We start from the raw sequence: 21,292 nt of genomic DNA on the forward strand, positions 1-21,292 counted from the left end.
TTTTGCATAGTGCAGTCAATGGCATGCTGGGATATGTATTTTCCCAATATATATATTACCTACTGGCAGTTTCCAGTAGGTAGTCATAGTTAGGACGTAGTTTCCATAGGAAAAGCATTTGTTCATTTGCCTATAACTTTGGAGTTGTTTGATAAATCCTCGTGAAATTTTCAAAACTAATTTGGCAGTCACGTCACCTGCTGTCTGGAAAGTTTCGGGGTGATCCATCAAGTGATGGCCGAGAAAAAAGCGTGGTTCCCAAAATGCATTTTCCCCATGTTCATTTCCATAGGAACTTTAGACACTGCTATAGCCTGAATTGCTCCAAGGAATTACACCATATTTGGCAGAAAGGTAGATATTGGTCCCGGGAAGTGCCTTTTTGTGTTTGGGGTAACACCGTTCAGTAGATGTTGAGAAATTAAAAGTAACTTTTAATTGAATATATAGAGACGAGGAGGATCCACAACCCCTCTTGATCTGGTATCTGATTGGCTGCCAACACTTCATCCCAGGAACTGTTGGCAGCCATCTTGAGACTCAGCTTGAGCTGAGTCCCAGAAAAAACATGGGAAAAAAAGAAAGCGGGCAAGGTAGTAATGCCCTGACCACCTAGGCCTCTTGGGAGGGCTCCACAGATGCCCGACAGGGCCAAAAAAGCATTTTGTTTTGTTTAATTTTTGACAGGAGCCATGTTTGATCTGTGAGTCTCGCTGAAATGTTTTTAAAAAACAGGAGCGTGGGCTCCCGAGCTTCTTTAGTAATCAGCCTCCGGGTGAGCCAGGTCCTAGTGGCATTTTGAAAATAAAGGAAGGGTGTGAACAGTCCCCCTCCAGGGACTCATTAATTCCCCGGAGACTACAACCTCCCTGGGGCTTATTCATTGTAATATGGGGGGCCTCTCAGACCTCCCTGGGCTCCAGGGACCCCACTGCCCCGGGGCCACATTCAAGAATGAAATCGGGGGGCCTTGTGGACCCATGCCCTGGAGACCATCACCTCCCTTGGGCTGTTTATTTTTGTAATGACGGGCCCTAGGCCCCCCCCCCCGGAACTCGGGGACCACCACCTCCCCAGAAACAAATGTAATTTTTTTTAATGGGAGGGGTGCCGCGTGGCTTTTCCTTGCCCTCCTAGAGGCCGGCCCTACATACAAAAAAGGTCCCCTCCTGCAGCCATAGATTGCCTTGGGGGCTGCCACCCCCCCCAGGGCCGTCTCCTTCTAATTGCGATGGCTTTACCTCTCTCGTCAAGCCACAGCAAGCACTCCCCTTCCCGCAAGACAGAGTTCAGAAATGCACTCCGCTTCCAGCAAGCGAGCGCTCAGAAATCCTCTTGCTTGCTGGAAGCAAAGCAGAATTGCCTTCAGACACAGGGAGCTGCATGTTTAGCAGCTCTCTATGTCTGAAATCAGTGCCTGCTTCCACAGGAGGTGGGGAGTTGGCAGGGACCACAGGAGTCTTCAGGCCCCCCCTACAGTCACAGTGGCGAGTGGTTTCATTGGGGCTCCCACAAAAAGATAGCCAAGCCACGGGGATAATTTGGCCCAGGGATGGGCCACACAGCCCCCTGCCCATATGAAAATAACTGGGCCTGAGGATGGGCTTCCTGGGGCTGAAATTAGTCTATATATATATACACAGATATGTTTGTGTGTGTGTGTGTATGTGTGTGTTTTCATTTAATGAGTAAACCTATTTATTAAATATTTGCCAGTGTTTTCGAACTTTGTATTTCACAGAAAAGAGGTCTATCTGTGAATTGTTTCTCGCAATTCACAGTGTTGAACTTGTTTACTGTATCTTTAGCTTTTTTATACAAAAATGAAAGTTAAACTCAACATTTCTTCTTTCTTACTTTGTTAGTAAAAAACACACTTTCACATTGACATTGCTGCAATTAATCAGCACACCTGACAAACTCGCCCTTGCAGGCCTATCCATGAAGCAAATGCCTACCCATGAATCTTCACCAGGGAATGAAAATAGACACTGTAAACTCAGGACGCTGTCAGCAAAAGTTACACTTTTCAACATTGCCAAAATAAAAATTTTGATTTCTTTCTTTATATCTCTTGTTAATTACAATTGTGCCAATGAATCACAGAGGAATATCACATTATAGAATATATATACTTTAATTCCTGTACAATGCACTTCGCATTTTAAATCTAACTCATAACAATACACATTGTTGCATAAAACATAGCGCTGCCTGCTTCGCCGTTTACGAAGTAGGCGTAGCAGGCAGCGCTACGCACACACCGTAGCGAAGCAGAGCTGCCCGCCACCCGCCTCCCGCCCGCCCTAATTTTAAAATAATTTAAAGAAGGTTAAAGGTAAATAAACCACCTTACCTTCAGCGCGGCGTCCTGGGGCTCCCTCTTTTTGCGGACGGTAACTTCTTCACGCAAATGTGCATGTGCGGACGCCCGCGCATGCGCATTTGTGTGAAGAAGTTACCGTCAGAAAGAAGAGGGAGCCCCGGGACGCTGCGCTGAAGGTAAGGAGGTTTATATTTACTTTTAACCTTCTTTACATTATTTTAAAATTAGGGCGGGCGGGAGGCGGGCAGCGCGTAGTGGGGCTACGCGTAGCGCACAAGTGTGCGTAGATTTTGCCACACTACACGCTGCTACACGTATTCCCACTACACCCACTACGCCCAGGCCTGATTTTATCCCTAACAAAAACACACATTCCTCAAGTTATTGATCAGCCTATGTGCAGTTTCAGGAAATCATTGCATGCTAAAATGATGGATAACGTGGGAACCGCTTTTCATCGATTCAAGGGACTACGCCTCCCATACCGCCCTGCTGACCAGCGCGCCAGGAGGCACCATCACTCTTTCGCACCCGGAGGCGCTTAAAGGCCGGTGCGGCTCCCTCTTCGCGGGAACCGCTTTTCATCGATTCAAGGGGCTACACATCCCATACCGCCCTGCTGACCAGCGTGCCAGGAGGCGCCGTCATTCTTTCACGCCCGGAGGCGCTTAAAGGCCGGTGCGGCTCCTGCTTCGCGGGAACCGCTTTTCATTGATTCAAGGGACTATGCCTACCATACCGCCCTGCTGACCAGCGCACCAGGAGGCGCCGTCACTCTTTCGTGCCCGGAGGCGCTTAAAGGCCAGTGCGGCTCCCGCTTCGTGGGAACCGCTTTTCACCTATTCAAAGGATTACGCCTCCCATACCGCCCTCCTGACCAGCGCGCCAGGAGGTGCCGTCATTCTTTCGCGCCCGGAGGCGCTTAAAGGCCGGTGCGGCTCCCGCTTCGTGGGAACCGCTTTTCATCGATTCAAGGGACTACGCCTCCCATACCGCCCTGCTGACCAGCGCGCCAGGAGGCGCCGTCACTCTTTCGCGCCCGGAGGCGCTTAAAGGCCGGTGCGGCTCCCGCTTCGCGGGACGCGCGCTGAGGCGCGCCGGGCGAAGCCTGGGCCAAGGGCGGGCCCGTCTGAGTGCGTCAGAGGCTGAAGGAGGCTGGGCCACGCTATTTGGCCCTGGCGGTAGCATTTAACGCTGTTTTGTCCTTTCATCTTGGGATATCTGGTGTTAAGGAACTGTGAAGCAGCTCACTGTCTATTGCCTTTGTTATTGTTTGGTGGGTCCACAATCGTGTAATTGGGTTACTACATTACTATATGATATAAATGAGCAAACTAAAAGGTGCAGCTGGGACCCTGGACGCATTTATTGTAAGGGCTGAATCGCTCCTAACGCATGAAATCCATCTGACTGAAAGACTGCTGTCTTTGGACCCTGCCACGCTACAGTCTCGTCTGTCGCTGAGTGGTTCTGCTAATGCTAACACAACTTGTCCGAATATACCAAACATATCACCAGTGAGGCCTGACTTTGTATCCCCCTAACACACTTTTACCATTTGTGGACTCCCCTAATGTGTCTGTCTCAGACGTGCCCTGTATTAACACCAGGGGAAATGCTGCCATGGCACAAAGCAATATCAAATCAAGTGTTCAATCTACTAAAAAAAAGCATGTCGCCATTGCCAAACCCAATTCTAAAAATGCCAAAGGCCGTCAACCTGTTGGCAGCTCAAATACTGATGTGGCTGCCATTACAAACTCAGTAGCGACCAAGACAGACACTACCTTTGAATTTACTTGTCATGAGGCCAACACAGGTGTTGTGGGGGGAGCCACACAAACAGGGTCTGCAACGGAAGCACTTGAGACTATGTTGGCTATCCTCAAGGATGTGATTGATAAACATTTTGAACTGTTGTGGGGGAAATTTAAGCAACTGGATCGTATTGTGGACAACTTAAGCGGTGGGAGGTTGAACAAAGTTTCTGATGAAGCGGGACGAGGGAATCCTATAACATCCGAGGTCAACAAACATAGGCTTGTTATGCAATCGATGGGTGCTGCTCTCCCTCCCCATGTTACCCCCTTCGTCAATTCTAGTGTATCCTGTTGTAACCAAAATAATTTGTCTGTGTCAAATTCTATTCTTGTGCAGAGGGAACGTTTGAGCATATCTCAAATATGCAATTCAAATGATCCCAACGTGGCACTAGGTAGTGTGAACTGTAATCTGCCTCAGCAGGGAACTATTGTGGTTGACCCAAACAATGTTGCTGCAGACCACCTTAGGGATACACACTTAAGTGCTAACACAGATGTCTTGAGCCTACCACCGGCCTCTAGTCCTTATGTGTTAGTATTGGCTGGTGTTCCCAACCTTGTTGAGGGACAGAGGGAGTCCTGGCTAGATCTCCGCAATAAATCTGCAGATTGGCTATGTAAACATAAAGGTTTCCACCCCTCTTCAATGAATGAAATTATTATGGCCAGGAGAGTAGGGGGGGTTGGCCAATCGGATAAGAACATTGACGGTGATTGTAATGTTCTTAATTTTCGCAGATCATACACGGTTTGCCATTTACTTAGCATTCAAGACCAATCATTTTTACAACGTACCGATATCTGTGCACTCCCTTTAGGTTATTTTTATAAACCACCAGTTATATTGTTGAGGGATGCCCAAGTAATACCGCTGGCAGGCTCATGAGGAGGATCATTTAGCTATCGCACTCCCACCCTCTAATGAAAAACCAGCCCCAATTATGGTAAATATGGAAGCCAACCTGAGCGTTCTAAGCTGGAACGTGGCGGGACTCCAATCCAGGCTCGGAGAACAAGATTGGTTGCGTATAGTAAAGGAACAAGACGTAGTCATGTTCCAGGAGACCTGGGCCACCGACGATCTACACATCGAAGGGTTCCACTGTTTCAGTGTAGTAGCCCCAAGCCCTAAATTGGGTAGACCATCAGAGGGGTTATTCATTGGGATTAACGTGGCTGCTGGAGGCAGTTTTACGGTTCTTTCTACTAATAGTAGAAACTATCAAGTTGTCTTTTTTAAAAGGAGGGTTTGTTTATATTTGGTACATTTTTATAATAATGATTTTCATTCCGTTCCTAATAGGAACATCATTGGGCTTTTTGATTTTATTTCTAACTTAGATAGTCAGCGAAATATTGAGGGACCTACCGGGATCCTCTTGGGGGGAGATTTTAATGCTACAATTAATGGCATGGTGCATGATGAAGGAACAAGCAATCTTGGGCCCTCGTCCCGTAGGGGCGCAGAGTTAACATTGTTTTTAAAATCACCCAATCTGTCTAATGTTATGGATTTGGAGAGCAGCCATAATACCACCAATAAAAAATTACCATCATTTTTGGGAAGGGGTTGCTCGTCAACCATTGATTTTATTTTTATTTCCCCCTGCCTTGAAGATAAACTAATGGCCACTGAAGTAATTGCAACGGATTATGGGGATCATAACCCCATCAAAATAGTACTGAGCTCTGCATCTCGGCCTGTGTTTTCCTCCGAATGCGGGGCAAAAAATCTCACGCCCTCAACTGATAATTTGAGACTAATTTGGAAGGGCGTTGGTAGTGGCGAACTTTTTAAAACATTAGTTAGAAGCAATATGCACCTTATTAATTCTTGTTTGTCATCACAGATTGCACACACTGAGGTAGTTCAGGATTTTTCTAAATTGTGCCTAGCCATTAAAACTCTCCTGTCGAAACCTGCCCCTTTGGCAGGAAACAATCCTAGATGGTTCGACCGTGAGTGCACATTGGCCAATAGGAATCTTCGCAGGGCACTGTCATCCAACCCGAGGTGTGCCATAGACGTACAATCGGCAAGGCGGGAATATAACATAGTAATTCTGAAAAGGAAGGGAGCCCTTCTAAACGAACATTGGGAAACTTTATCCCAGGCCGCAAGCACAAAAAAGGGTAACATTTTTTGGTCCGCAGTAAGGGAGCTTCGATCGATGGGTCAGCTACTAACTCCCATTAGCTGCAATATTTCGAGCGAGTCCTGGGAAAATCATTTCTCAAAAATTTACGCTACCCCCCAACCAGCTCTTGACCAATATGATTATGGCCCATTCACCACCATTGAGCTAACCATACTTTTGAATGTTTTTAACAGCTTAACCCACGCTACGCTACCACACACATGGGCTAAGAGTATCATAGTCCCAATTTTCAAAAAAGGAGATCGGTCCCAGCCTAGAAATTATAGGCCGATCTCATTAATTGATAATACCTTAAAAATATTGGGGAGAGTCTTGTATAATAAAATTTTAACCTGGACAGAGGAAAATAGTATCTTAGAGAACTGTCAGCTAGGCTTCCGTAGCAAGGTGGGTACCAACGAGCAAAGTCTCAATCTTAATTTGGTTATCGGGAAATACACCATTGCACGGAAGTCTCCGGTCTATTTGGCCTTTATGGATTTGTCGTCAGTGTTTGACCTTATTAATAGGTCGAAGCTCTGGGCAATTGTTTTGGCATATGGCTTGGACGAGCCTCTGGTACATTTCCTAGCGCACCTACATAAAGACCTTCAGGCGCAGGTGCGGATCGGCATGGGCGGCGAGGTTTCGGGAGCCATTAAGGTAGGAAGGGGGTCAGACAGGGTTGTGTCTTGGCCCCCCTCCTTTTTATTATTTATATTAATGGGCTGAACAATCTGCTTAAAACCTCGACCCATGACGCTCCTATGATTAATGGTAAAACTCTCCCCGTGCTATTATACGCAGATGATGAGGTCCTCATAGGCCGCACTCTGAACTCTCTGCGTAATTTAGTACAGACTTTTGTTGGGTACATGGATAGCTTGGACCTATGTGTCAATTTTAACAAGTGATTTTTAATGTCCTGTGGACCTGGTAAGAGACAGTTAAGCTCTATTGTAGTGGGTAACCAGAAACTGACAAGCACCCATACATTTCCCTATCTTGGGTTGGTGTTTGCTGCGAACGGCTCCTGGACTGAGCATCTTGCTCACTCCAGGAGCAAGTTTTCAAAGGCCACCAATTCAATCCTTAGCCTTCCCCGTCCAAAGACCACTGGTGCCATATCAGCCATTTAAAAAAAAATTAAATTACAGTGTGTCCCTGTGGCCACTTATGGGGCTGAGATTTGGGGTATTGCAAATTGTTCCTGTATCCAGCAGGAAGAAAATAGGTTTTGCAGGAAACTTTTGGGTATCCCAATCTCTACCCCACAATATATTTGCCACAGAGAACTCAACCTGAATTTTATATCGGATTTTATACGCGCCCGTCCTGCTCTTTTTTGGCTACCTGTATGGAAGAACCAGGCTGCCTCCCTCACTAGAGAGATTATTTATGACTGCCTTATGTGTGAGAAAGGGATGGAAATTCCTTGGTTGAGTGGAGTACACCAAAGCCTGTGCAGTGTCAATAAAGAAAGTATTTTCTTAAACCCAAATATAGCTGACACCGTGCCAAAAAAGGAGCTTAGAAATGTTCTCTAGATCTTTATATAATACAGAAAGGATTGGTCTGGAATGCAAGAAATCTTCTGTTCTTAGTTATATGTCTATTGAACAGCATCATCATCCCCTACCTATATATCTCACCCTACGCATGAGCCATTGGGAAAGGAGCTTATTATTCCGTCTTAGAGCAGGAACTGTCAGATTTGCACTGTGCTTTCCTCTTGGCTACCACCCTAATCTTGATCACGTACCATACCCTTGTGATGGGGTGAGTGGCCAATCAATTTTAATTTTTTAATTTTTTTGCAAGTATTATATAAAATATACAAATTGGCTTTTAAATCCATTTTTTAAAAAGAGAAGACCTATTAGTCTGGACAACGCCTATTCATGCTTAGTCTCCCTGGCCGATGAAGAGCTGATTCTCTGCATAAGCACCTTTTTGAGAACTGCCACCAGAGCACGTAAGACTATGCCCGATCCCTGAGTTCTTATTTGATTGACTATCTCCGTGTATTTGTTAGTTGATATAATGTTTTATTAATAGTAAATTATTTACTCATTACCAATGAAGTTCTTTTTTAACCTGTCATTAAATTTATCAAATGCTATAGTTATATCACTACAAATGTTTTATCACCATGTACTGTCAACCCTCCATCTGTTATTTATTTTGTTATGGGTACCAAGTTACCCGAATAAAGTTTATGAACCGAACCGATGGATAACGTTTAAATGTTCCACATCTTTCTAAGCAATACTAAAATAATTAATCAATCATGTATTATAAAACATATACAATGGGGTGTATGTGTAATATGGTTCTACAGTGCTATCTCAGCGTTCAGCCTTATGGTTTAGAAATGTAACAGAAACAGCCTTGTATGTATGTATATACACCCCATTTAGGAGGCCACAGGGCAGACAGGGGTACTGGTCCCAACCATGGAGGTTGGGGTAATTTCCCACTGTTGTCCTGGGTACGCCCTACTACAGATCTGAAATATGAACCAAGTTCAACGCTTTTCACACATGACTTTCAGAGTAGTCAGGGCAAGGAATCACAGGCTTTTCCAGGTGATAATATGGGGGTAAGAGGTAACATTAGACACAATAATTTATTGTTCAGCCCAGTGCTAGCGTTTTATATAAAAGATAGTGGTTTGTTCACAGTATTACTAAATACTGCAAATTCCAAGGGTGGGTCAGTTACATGGTTGCATAGGCGTAGGCAAGGCAGACATGCAGATCACTAGTGATTATCCCAAAGATTGCCCTGTTGGACTGTACAATTGTCTTTTGGCCCAACAAGCCTGTGTCAATAAAAGTTAGTTTTAGCAGCAACAACTTTCCTCTGCTCGTGTGCAGGCACAGCCTCTCAGTCCATGCAGACACAGTAATGGATTACCTGCTCAATGACACAGGTGGTCCCCGTGCACTGGCTATTGCGATTAGCGTCTTAACACTTTGGACCTCTGGCGCTGGTGCGGGAGGCCAAGGATGGCTGTCTAGCCCCCTTCAGCGGGGCCTGTTGGTGGTTGAAGCTTCCAAGCCAACACAGGCTGGGATTGGTTAGATGTGGCACTTGGAAACAAAGCAAGCAGACACTCATCTCATATTCAGCATTGAAAGCCGATGCATCATCTTGTTTTGATGGGCAGTTGCAGCACTATGCCCTCAAGGCCGATAGGAGGAATGCCGACTTGTTGAATACTTCTTTAGGCATCTCATGATAAGAACTGCAACAAGAGACCGGGAAACCCTGCAGACTCCAGGCCAGGACCATCAATGTTCCCTCCCAACAGTCACTTGCGGGTGCCCCACACCCACGGAAAATGCTGGGATTCTCTTCCAGGACAGTCTGTCCTTCTTCAGGGCCATGCACTCTCCTTTCATGTCCGAGCAAGCAGGCAGGTTTTTAGGCAAATAGGCAAACTCTCAGCAACTTAAGCAAAGTGCAGACTTCACCAATACTCAGACTCATACAACACAGTCATTGTACCATACATGTGCTACACACACACACACACACTGACCATACACACACACACAAACACACTCGATATACACACGACATGTATTCTGGGTTTCACATAACAGTAGAACTTTACACAAAATAGGTCAGTAGACTATGCTCTCACTGGTACAGAGAAAATGTTGTGGTCACACTATAATTTCACAATATATAATGTGCTGCCACCACCTCTTCCTCTTTGTGTGATGTACCAAGGGCAGGAACAGTAGTCCAGTTCCTAATGTAATGGCACACTTTGTTAGAGGCAAGACTAGACCTATTGGTCTGAGGACACACTGGATCAGTCTGACACCAGGACCAAAATATAAATCAGGATACCAGTTTTATTTTCAGTCATGCACACTAAGGTGGAGGTATGTGTTTGTTTACCATGCTGGGGACATTCCCATCCCAACTATACATATCGTGGACAGCTGTATAGCTGGAACGCATCAGCCATTTTCTTTTGCACTCTTCTTCACTTCAAATGAAATATTTAGTCTAATCTTAATCTTAAAATCTTAAACTTAAAATGGGTGTCACCATTCCCTCTAACAAAGATTCCAAAGTACATCATTCAACTTAATAGCAGTAATTAATGTGAGCCAGCTGATGGGGTCACAGGCATTCCCTTTTGGAGACTGACGCTTATTTTTCCCCAACAGACATTGAGTGTGAGAAAGAGAGGGAAAAGCAAACAAAAGGGAAAGAAGTAAGAAGAAAAGGTGAAAAAACCGTCAGAAAGGTAGAAAGCTTAATTCTGCACGAGTTGCATTAAGGGGCAAGGCGTGTCTGATAGCTGATGGAAGACCCATGAGGTTGCTTTAATTCTACTCAGACTTGGAATTTGGTTCTCTGACATTTAAAAGCACCTGCCAATGGTATGAGAGCAGAGCTTTGGGCACTTGCCATGATTCTATTACATAATAAACACTGCTTAATACCAACAGGCATGGACTAAACCATGGATGAAAAATTATCCCTTCACATTGAGTAACTGCAACATGAACACTGGGAAGTCTCTGGTGCCTTAATAATCTGTTTAGCTGTTATTTGTACTTTACAATGGAATACTCTAGTCAACACGGATAGTGTTTTCAGTTTATCTTGCAGTGAGGCAATGCAAGAAATTTGACATTTGTCATTTCATAATTATCTGATAGTGGTTAACAACTGTTTTGCAGAATGTATTCATGTTTATGCACCTTAATTACCTTTGATAATTTAAATGATTGACTAAGGCCCAAAAGGCATAATATAGTGCAGATACCCTCATCGATCATTGTTTATGAATAATAAAAGTTCATTTCCATGCTCACATTGTACTTTTTACCTATCTTTGCACCTTTGCACTAGAATGGCAAACATTGCATGCTCACTTCCCCACAATTGTAATTTTTATTGCTGCATTCTTATCCATGCTTCATACATACTCAGGATTTCTTAATTTCTTAAGTTAGCAAATGATGCTTTCAGGTGTTTTCGAAGACATCTAGGGCAGGATTTCTGATCTTGTCAAACAATTCAGCGCAGCACCCAAAGTTGCTACGCTGCGTTGCGTGACAGAGAGAGAGGAGGAAAGCACCATATCTACAGAGAAATGTCATTGTCCTCCTCTCTGCCTAGTGCTGCACACAATTAGGCTGCAGAGCACCACACACACAACTTTGCACCATAGCGCAGACGTATCTATGTGACTCTAGCATAGGTTTCATACTGGAAAGGTACCCTTACATTACAAAATACTATGTCTAAACAAACTGCAAATAATTTCTACTTTGTACGTGTGTTGTACTGTGCACCTCACATGCAAAGTTGGAAAAGAAAGGATAAATATTTTTGGACGGAAAACCCTGTCTATCATAGGTATTAGATAGGGTTTTGCATCAGAAAGCATGGGTGGTTGAATGAGAACATCCATGTACCTTCCAAATAATGACCCAGAGTAACATAAAGGAGCACTTTGCCCTGATTTGAGTTACTTTAAGGCAACTTTCAGAAAGTAAATCTATCAAAAAACGTTTAGATCAAATATATATATAAAGGTTAAATCAAAGTTATGGTTAGCTTTCCTTAAAACACAATAACATTTGCATAAAAAAAAGAAATTCACTGAAATAAAACATAGTTAAAGCAGAGTTATAATTTTTGCAATTTAATCCTGAAAAACAATTTAAATGAAGTTTTAGTTAGGACTGCAATCCATAACTTGCACAACAAACATGCAAACCATAACACACCAAATGCAAATGCTTTTGCCCTCAACATTGATGTCATTTAAAAGTAAGTAATCTTGAGGGATTAGAATATATATTACCTTGTATTATAAGCAGTGCATAATGGGGGACTATGACTAGCGTTATTTCACTAAAATAGAGCTGATACATTTCAGTGGTTTCTTGTTTTTAAACTTTTTAACTTCACTTTAACTGTTGCTATTTTCAGTGAATTTCTGTTTTTTTAACACGTTAATATATTTGTATCAAACCTAACTAAAATGTCACTTTAACCTTTGTTTTTTCGGTGATCTGTCTTGCTTTGTGTTCATATTTTAGGTTGAGCACACACCTAACCATCTATGTTCAACCAATCCTTTCACAGAACAGATTCTTTGGCCATGTTTCACTGAGGGTTCTCAGTAGAACCTGGCATCCGGCATCTGGCAATGCCCGGCACCCTCCACTTTGCGGCTCAGTGGAAGTATGGCCAAAATGCCTGGCCAAGGCTGGACCCTGCGCCCACCCCTCCACTTGCGGACAGTCTCTCATCTGTGCAAGGCCTTCAACCATGCACAGTAGAGGGTTTGCATTTGTAGCCAAACCACTTCTAGCAGCCAAACCCTCTACTGTGCACACACTTTGTTGGTGTGCAGCAAAGGGTTAACAACAGGGCCCCTCTATAGCTGGGCTACCACTCCACTGTGCAGGTCTTGAGCCCAACCCTCCACAGCCAGGTGGAAGGTTGGCAAAAGGTACTGGCCTCCGGCCACACCTTGCAATCACCTCGTCACTCCTCTGCGCACAGACACAGCCAGGACCTGCGCCCACCTCTCTCTGCAGCAGGCATTTTTTTCTACTGTGCAAGGCCTTCAGCTGTGTGTAGCAGATGGTTTGCTGCATGGTATCACCACTTGTCAGGCCCCTACACTAAACAAACCCCTCCACTGGAGGCCAATTTCTCCACCGCACATGGACAAATGCTGGAGGGCAGGCCCCCCACTCACCCCTCTGCAGCCAAGATACTTCACCACTGTGTAGGTTCTACACACACCACTCTGCAGGCAGTCAATGGTTGGCCACAGGGCCTGCCTTCTGGTTAGTCCCTATGCCCACCCGTCAGGAGCCAGGCTACTTCTATGCTGCACACGGCCTTTAGCTGTGTGCAGTGTGGTGTCGGCCAGAGGGCTTTGTGGTGAGGCCCTGTATCCAACCCTCTACTGGCAGCCAACCCCTCCACTGCACATGGCCTTGGACTGTGCAAAGCAGAGGGCTTAAAACAGGATCTGGCCTGCTGCCAGGCCCTGCACTCAAACCTCCACTATCAAGTAAGAATTGAAAGCCAACCTCACTACATGCTGCCACCAACCACTCCTTTGCGCACAGCCATTAGCTGTGAGCAGCAGAGTTGACCGCAGGGTGTGGTGCGTGGCCTTCTCAGGGAACAAACCTGCAATCAAATTGTTGCTTTCCCTTGCAAGCGTCATTTTCTACTATTGGTATCACAATACAGGAACTGACACTGCAGACCTGGTACCTGCACACTAAGCTTCTATGGGATCATGAAACCATGGTGGAGAAGTTTGCTGGGTCACACCCATGCCATGTGACCCAGCTTGGTACCTAGTGTGGTTCCGCTGTACAACCACGTGTGTCACACAGCAAGCTTTTCCACCTGTGCAAGGTTAGTTTGCAGGTCCATGCCCAAAATATTTGTTTTCTATTATTCTTAAACACCAGGGAGGGTTGCTTTGAACCCTCCTTTCCATTGGTAGGGGGCTCATGATGTCCTCACCCTGCCTCCTCTTGAGCCCAATCATCCTATTTTCCAAGACAAGAAGACCGAGTCCCTGAGCCCTAATGGTGACTGCAACATTTTCAAACAATATTGCTGCCAGTCATTCCCATCGTTTTGGATCATGGATCCATTTTAGGATTTACAATAGTAAACTGGCTGAAGAAAGAAAAAGCTTGCAGAGCAGATCAGAATCAAGTATTTTTTAATATTTGATCCACAGAGGTACTGTGGTACCAGACCCTTTCATGCCAACCTCAAACACCAATTAAGATGCTAATTTCTTGAAAGCTAGTTGTACGAAATTGGGTTAATGGTTAAGGGGGGAGGGGTGACACTTTGCTCAAGCAGCAACCACAATGTTTGTCAGGGTGAAGTCACAAGCAACCCCAAATTAACCTGTGCTTAACCTGGTAGCTTGGCACAAAAGCAGTCAGGCTAACTTATTGGTAATGTATGAAGTATTTATGCAGCACTACAAATAGTAATAGAGTATAAAAAGGCACAGAAAAAAATCCCACAGCAATTTAGAAAATAGAGTAAAATTTAATAAATAATATAAGACCATAATGACACAAATCAAATAAGTAGAACCAGGGATATGCAATTTTAAAGGATTAGGTAAAAATAGCACTAAAACCACAACGTGACAACTGTGGTAATCTGGTCACACCAGGCTGGGACTGTTCAGGCCAACCGCGATGGAACATGGGCTGGATAGAGGGACCAAGTGAGGCCCACTAAACAAGGACCCTAAATCCTGGTTGCAGAGTGTTGTGTTGCTTCACGAGGTGCTGCGTTGAGTTGTGTTGTGCTGCGTCAGTTCCAATGAAGCTGTGCGGCACGGCTTTGCGGGACTTAATTTCACTTCGTATTGCTTCATGTCGGTTCCGATGGGGAGCCTGATGGGATCTTCACACTGCAGTGATGACCATCTGCAATTCCAGATCTGCTCTTCACTCTACAGCGATGACCATCTGTGACACTCCCCCTCCACTGCCCACTGGCCTTATTACACCTTATTACACCAGACTTTAAAAAGTTAACTTTTTCAGCTGGACTAACTTGGTCTCTGTATACAGCCAGTGCTCCATCATGGTCAGCCTGAACTTGTGACTTTCTTCCGGTCTAGAATGACGAGATGACAGCTAGTGGGGATTTGTACTTTTAGGCTCTATACCTACCTAAATCTTTGAAGCTGAATATCTCTGGTTCTACTGATTGTGTTTTTGTGTCAAATAATTTAACCCCTTCCATGCCCATGACGGAACGGTTCCGTCATGAGCATCGGTTGCGCTGTGCTCATGACGGAACCGTTCCGTCATGGCCCCGCCCGCGCTCGAACCCTTCAGCACCGCGGGGGAATTCCCGCCGCGCTGAAGGGGTTAATAAAATTTTCTCTAGTTCTCAAAAACTAGTGCAATATTTTTCTGTATTGTGTTTTCATTTTATTACTGTTTGTGTGCTGCATAAATACTTAATACAGTGTCTCTAAGTTAAACCTGACTACTTTTGAGCCAAGCTATCAGAAGGATAAGCACAGGTTAATTCAGTGACTGATGCAGTGAAGCATATTTACAAAGGCATTGCACCACCGAAGCATCACTGTTTGCAATGCTCCAGTGGCGCTGTGCCCTGCTCTATGTTTAAAAGGTGGCGCTAAGCAGTTTTCTTCGGCAAAGGGGTGTACAATGGATGTTACTCTGGGCATTCCCACGCAACACCCATTGCTTTTTTACACTGCTCTAGGATCTGTAAATCTGAGGCAGCACCAAAAACGTATGTCTCCCCAGCAACAAGGAAAAATACTTTTATTTCTCCTCATTTTTTGTTCTTGCTATGTGTGCTGCATTCTGCAGCACACATAGAAGGAGCAAAACGCCATTGATGACTGTTGTTGTGCAGGAAAGAGTCCCTTCCTGCACAACAATCATCCCCGCAGCCTGCGCTGGCACTAGGCTGCTTTTTTTGTACCCAAAGGAAAAACAGGGAGATGATGGACGGAGCGTTGACACTTTTCAGAAACAGATCTGGGTTGAATCCATCATCATTTTTTAGCTCACTTCACCACCCCAGTTCTGACCTAGCTATATGCAAATCAGTCTTGACCCTGTGCCTCATGTGAACAGTCCAGCCCGAACTGCCAAGCCAGTCTTCCCAGGACTGGAAACGATCATCCTGGGACTGTTTTCGGGGTAACACCCCTCATCAGCCGGGCTAGCTTGAATACAGAGTCAAAGTGAGCAAGGGACCCACGTCTGGGCATACCCTGCCTACTTAGGGTGAACAATGTAAACACAAGGGATGATGGACCGGTGCTGGGGTGAGTACAGGATTGTTCTGTATTGTTGTAAATACCGTGCATTCCTGCACTTAGAAAATGACTGTTAGCTCCAGGGTCAAGTGTTTATATGCCAACCTGTATTTCACGTAAGGTTCTTAACTCTGACTACCCAACCCATCCAAACCAAAAACTGAACATCCATGTGGCCAACAACAAATGCCTTGCTCAGAAGTCCTCCTTCTCTAAAACAATTCATTCAAAAAGCGTCAAAGGCATCGGAGCAATCCATATTCCGGTGTGCTCACAGGGTCTTAAACTTTATCCTGACAGTCATCAGAATGTTGTCTTATGACTCACTTAAAAAGTAATTAAAAGTCTTTTATCTCATCTCCTCCCCCCAATTTAAGAGCCCGTACCAGATCAAAAGGCCTCGATTCTGGAAAGCCTAGACTCTCCAACAATACTTTCGGTATTTTTCATTGTATGTACATTGTGTTTAAGATACGGTACCGAGTTTTCTTCTTATGTGGCTGCGTTACATAGTGCTGACTCACATTACAGGTCCAGATATTATAATTGCCATATTCTGTTTTATGCTCTTATGTATTGTAACCTGTAACTGTTGATTTGGCCTTGTTGAATGCACTCTGTCACCGCTGGGTCTAGTCCACGCTAAACAACAAAAAAACATATTGTATGTGAAGATTGCCTACCTATAAAAAGTAGGAACCTGTACACTTGTAGCAACACGCAGAACTCGTTTTATCTATATGTTGACCCCGCCAAAATGTGAAGTATTCTCAGGCAGTTTTCCAGCATTTCTCTGGGCAGGCACGCTTACTGACCTGGATTAGTACTCAAGTTCACATACAGGTGTCATAGAAACGATGTGTAGTTCTATATTATGAGGTTTGGAATATCTTTTGGCTGTGAATCTCTCTCTTAGATATCAGCTTTCTGTGAGTCACCATGTTGGTACACTACTGCTGATTTACTGCAGCCATTAAAGATTAAATGGTACTAACCATCTCGCTCTCTTTTTTCTTACCCTTCTATACTCTCTTCTTTTCTCTATATCTTTTCTTTGCATCTGCCTCTCTCACGCTCTTTTTCTCTCTACCTCTCTCATCCACCCCATTCTCTCCTCACACCCTCTATCTGCCCTCTGCTCTTATCTCGCTCCAATCTCTTCTACCATGTCCTTCATCATAATCTTTTATCTTCCACACACATGGGCTTTCTACACTGTCCTTTTTCCCTCATACTCCACCATAGGCTTGGATGCGAAGGCCATCTCTAAGAGACATGTACGGCGTGACTGGCTAATCATCCCTGATGCAATACTATTTTATACCTATGAATTTATTAACAACATCTCTCCAAAAACTGGGGAAGTCCTTGCAGACATCGCTCAAACTCCAATACTCCTGGACATAAGGTAGAGTATGTCAAGTCAGTCTCTCTTTTTATATCCAAGCATATGAATACGTGTGTATGTGTGGTGGTAATACAAACAAGCACTCTTTAAAAGAACCTAATTGGTGGTCGTCAATTCACCAATATGCCTGGGGTAGAGGAAGTGACATCATACTTTGTTTGACATTTATGTTGACTCTCACAAGTAGCACCTTACCACAGTCTGGATACTTGTAAACAATCACGCCACACACAGAGCTCGGTATTACAAGTCTTTATTCATCAGTGTGTAACCATGAACCCAACATTCTATATCATGAATTCTATGATGCACACACACCCACTCACTTACGTACGTCAGGAACCAAAATCCCGTGATCTCTAACTAACAAGACAATAATTCTCCCCCTTTGCTAAATCATAAGTGCCAATAATACATATATACATTGCAACTCTTCAAAATGTTGTTTCGGTGCTCGAATCAATTGCGCAAATCTGGTCATGTGAGGAGATATCGGAGAAGGATCAATGACTGACATTGATGACAGAAACATTGGACTCTCTGAACTCTCAGGTGGATAAGTCTCACTCTGTGACATCTGGAGTTTGCAAAGGTCAAGGCAGGAGTTTAAAATGCAAAGAATCTTGCATAGTGGACTTTCCAGGATGGTGAGCAGTCACCATGTGTCCTTTACTGGTCATAACCCTCAGTGGGTCAGCATCAAAAGGAGAATCAGATTTGCATTTCTGTTTCTGTCTTATGATCACGTGGTATCCTGTGTTGAACACAGTGTTCTGTGCACAGTGGCATCTGTCCTCATAGGTCTTCATGTGGCATTTGTGAGAAGAGTCAATACTGCGAAGTTGAACAATATTAGTATATCTCTTATTGGCCCATTGTGGCACTTTGGTGCCTATGGCTCTCCCAAACATTAAAGTGGTAGGGCTTTCACCTGTGGTAGAATGCGAAGTTGACCTATAGGTACGAAGTGTAGACTGAAGACCAGAATTGAATTCAAGCTTTTTCAGTGCAGCGTGCGGAACGGTCTTCTTGAAGGTACTCATAAATCTCTCAACCACACCATTTGCCTGTGGCCAGATCGGTGTGCTTTTCTGATACTTGATTTTCAAATGAATGAGAAAGTATTTGTATTCCCAAATGCTGAAAGGCAAGACATTGTCAGATTCCAAAATTGAAAGAACACCCCAATTTGCAAAAATACTTTCTAGTCTTTCAATGACTCTGTCATGAGTCGTTGACGACATCTCTTACACCAGAAAAAAACAGGAATATTCATGAACAATTACTAGTGTCCATTGCAAGGGATCACAAGAAATCAGTGGAAATCTCCTATGTATGCTTTGAGAGATCTGACATGTTCAATGGATGTGGGGGCTGTCTTAGATGACAAACAGTTGCATACATTACAGGCTATTAACTGTTTTTCAACAGTTTTTTTCATCAAGATGGGGGAACCACACCAGGTCCTGTAAAGCTCTTTTGTACCAAAAACCCCACGGTGTCCCTCATGGACAACTTCAATAACTTCTTGTCTCGGATTCTTGGGTTTGACAATTTTTGACCCTCGTAAGCTGATGCTTTCTGGAGTAACTGAAAGTGCCTCTTGCACATTTTTGAATTTCTGGTATTCAAGGTCATCATGAAGGCTTTGAGTATGTCTTCACCACGACTGGTGTGTAATAATGTATTAGAAAATCCTTGTCAGTACTCATGGCAGCAATGATTTGTTCTACTGGTATGGCAGCAGGGGTAGTGGATTTCACAATAAAAATGTACATAGGCATCAGCCAATTTAGAAGTAGTGCCATGGCACTGTATTGTCACATGCGAGAAGTAGTTAGCAGGATTTTCATCTTTTCCTGGACGATGCACAATCTTATAATAATGCTTCTGTAATCACGAATCCTACCTCTCAATACGAAGGGGCATCTTGGCTTTAGGATTGCTGAAACGGGTGAGCAATGCTTGGTGGTCAGTGGCAACTGTGAAATGTTTTCTATACAGGAACACATGAAAATGTTACCAAGCCTACACCACAGCTAAGCTTTCTATTTCGGCTTGTGAATAAGCATGTTCCATCGTTGACACACTTTGGCTGGTTTAAGCTACACTGTGTCTCAGGCCTTTGAGATGTCAAGTATACTGGATAAGAATGGCACCCAACCTCACTGGGCTTGCATCAACAACCTCTGTCTGTAATTTTGCATCAAAATATGCCATTTCAGTTGTGTTCTCAATTGCATGCTTGAATTTCTTGAAACTTTGTTTACATTCACTTGATCATTTAAATGGGACATTTCCTTTTCTTGAGTCTCTCAATAGGGCACTATGGCTTTGGAGTAGTAACTAGCCATACCAAGGAAGGATCTCAGCATAGTTACATCCTGTGGTGGAGTAGTAATGATAAGGCTTGTACTTTGTTTGGATCTAGAGTCATTCCTGCATCAGAAAAGACATGGCCAAAGAACTTGAGCTTGGTTTGATGAAACTCAGATTTTACTGCATTTAAAGTGAGACCCTCAACAGCAAGTATGGGACACACTTGTGTCAGAGCTTTATCGTGTTCCTTTTGTGTGGCCCCCAAAACTTGTATTTGATATATGTGATCACTGTAATTGAAAGCATTTGTAACTGGCTGTATTATGCAACAAATTACATCCTGAAACAGTACATTAGCTGATGACACTTCAGAACTTAGCCTTTTATATTGAAACAATTCAACATGAGTCGAAAAGGTATTAATATCACTGCAATCCTCTTCCAGTTTGATTTAGTGATACCCTTTGTTGAAATCATGGCAGGAAAAGACTTTATCTCCATTCAGCTGCGCAATCATTGCAGAAAAATGGGAACCTGGATGTGCATTCAATTGTCTTATTTGCTTGGCGCATATCAACGCAGACGCGAACATCTCCTTTACTTTCCTTTTTCAGCACAACTACTATGGGTGATACCCATGGTGTCAGACCAGCGGATTGCTCAATGATGTCATGCTTTAGTAAGGTTTCAAGTTCTTTCTCAACAGCATCTTGTAAATGGAATGTTCTCATTTATGTGCAGTTGGACTTTTATGGTCTTAAGCCTTCCTAATTTATGAAAAAAGACAGAAACTGATTGATTATCTCATGATAGACTTTGACATTGTAGTTCACAGAAATTAGTCAATGAAGCGCCTGGCAAGCTGTGAATTAGCGCTTGTATTTTTATGCTTCACAGTGGCTATGAATGAACCATGACTTTGCAGAGGAGTCAAAGAATTTTTGACGGAGCTGAAGGAGGCAAAAGGGAGGGGTGATGTAGCCCGCTAAACTACATTACAGCACAGTATAACACAAAGTATGAGGAAATGTTTGGTTAAAAGTTAAAAGTTTTAGAAAATTTAGAGAATGGTTTTTTGATACAAGGGAAGGGGAGGACATGATGGTATTCAAAAAAAGGCAAACAAAAAAAAGATTAACTTAATGCAGAAGGGAAATTATCTAAAGTTACTTTATGGATTCTTTGAATCTTAAGGTCGTCTCCATTAATATTTGTGGGCTTAATGATCTAGCTAAACGACAAAGGACAGCAATAATATTGAAAACACTGCGAGCCGACCTATTATGTGTACGGGGACCCATATAGAAGGTACCAGAGGTGGGATTTTAGAACAATTACGTTTTAGATTACTGGTGGCCACAAAGCAAGGTACTAAAACTAGACGGGTAGCTATCCTCACCCGCAGGAAAGATATAACAGTTAAAAGGA

At 43.8% G+C, this 21,292-nt stretch overlaps 1 protein-coding gene across 1 annotated transcript in view; it reads left to right on the forward strand.

Moving 5' to 3' along the window:
* Positions 1-21,292, forward strand: part of LOC146801699 (apovitellenin-1-like) — a 57,873-nt gene that overhangs the window by 25,429 nt on the left and 11,152 nt on the right. The window contains exon 3 of the mRNA XM_085621161.1: positions 17,383-17,545. Coding sequence (XP_085477287.1) covers positions 17,383-17,545 — 163 coding nt within the window. The remainder of the gene's footprint in view (positions 1-17,382; positions 17,546-21,292) is intronic.

This window comes from Triturus cristatus, chromosome 8 (assembly GCF_964204655.1).
Source record: "Triturus cristatus chromosome 8, aTriCri1.1, whole genome shotgun sequence".
NCBI lineage: Eukaryota > Metazoa > Chordata > Amphibia > Caudata > Salamandridae > Triturus > Triturus cristatus.